The 415-nt window shown below is 72.5% G+C and overlaps 1 protein-coding gene across 3 annotated transcripts in view; it reads left to right on the top strand.

The window, feature by feature from the left end:
• Window positions 1–6: 6 nt before the first annotated feature.
• FBXO9 (F-box protein 9) overlaps window positions 7–415 on the top strand; it is a 34,119-nt gene continuing 33,710 nt past the window's right edge. For all 3 annotated transcript variants that reach the window (XM_027767194.1, XM_006165718.2, XM_014583033.2), the window contains exon 1: window positions 7–230. In XM_027767194.1, coding sequence (XP_027622995.1) covers window positions 228–230 — 3 coding nt within the window. In that variant the 5' untranslated portion in view covers window positions 7–227. The remainder of the gene's footprint in view (window positions 231–415) is intronic.

Here is a 415-nt window from a genome sequence, read left to right as displayed (position 1 = left end):
CCGCTTCCGCGCGCCCCACTCTGACCCCCCGCCCCGCGAAGATGGCTGCCGTACGCCGGGCCCGCAGTTACTGCCGCTGCCTGGTGCGCTTCTCCGACCGAGAACTCTGCTAAGCCCTGCTGCAGCAGACAGGCAGGAGTAGACACCCGGAGACCAGCACCCCTCCTCCGGGGGGCGGTGCAGAGGGGGCACGAGAGCCCCTCGCCCGCGGCCGCCCGCCCGCCAGCATGGTAACCTGGGCAGGGGGCTCGGGGGCACACTGCGGGGGAAGAGCAGCGTGCAGAGGGACAGGCCTGGGGGTGGGGGCCCGAGAGAGCGGGAAGGGCGCGAGGAGGAGTGGGGCCTGCACGGCGGTCACCCCATATAGGAGCGCTGGCCTGGGAGGGTGTGAAGAGGGTGCCAACCTGACCGCTGC

The sequence above is a fragment of the Tupaia chinensis genome, unplaced genomic scaffold (assembly GCF_000334495.1).
Source record: "Tupaia chinensis unplaced genomic scaffold, TupChi_1.0 Scaffold144010_1, whole genome shotgun sequence".
NCBI lineage: Eukaryota > Metazoa > Chordata > Mammalia > Scandentia > Tupaiidae > Tupaia > Tupaia belangeri.
The sequence above is the reverse complement of the archived record's forward strand: the minus strand, read 5'-3'. Positions and strand labels throughout refer to the sequence as shown.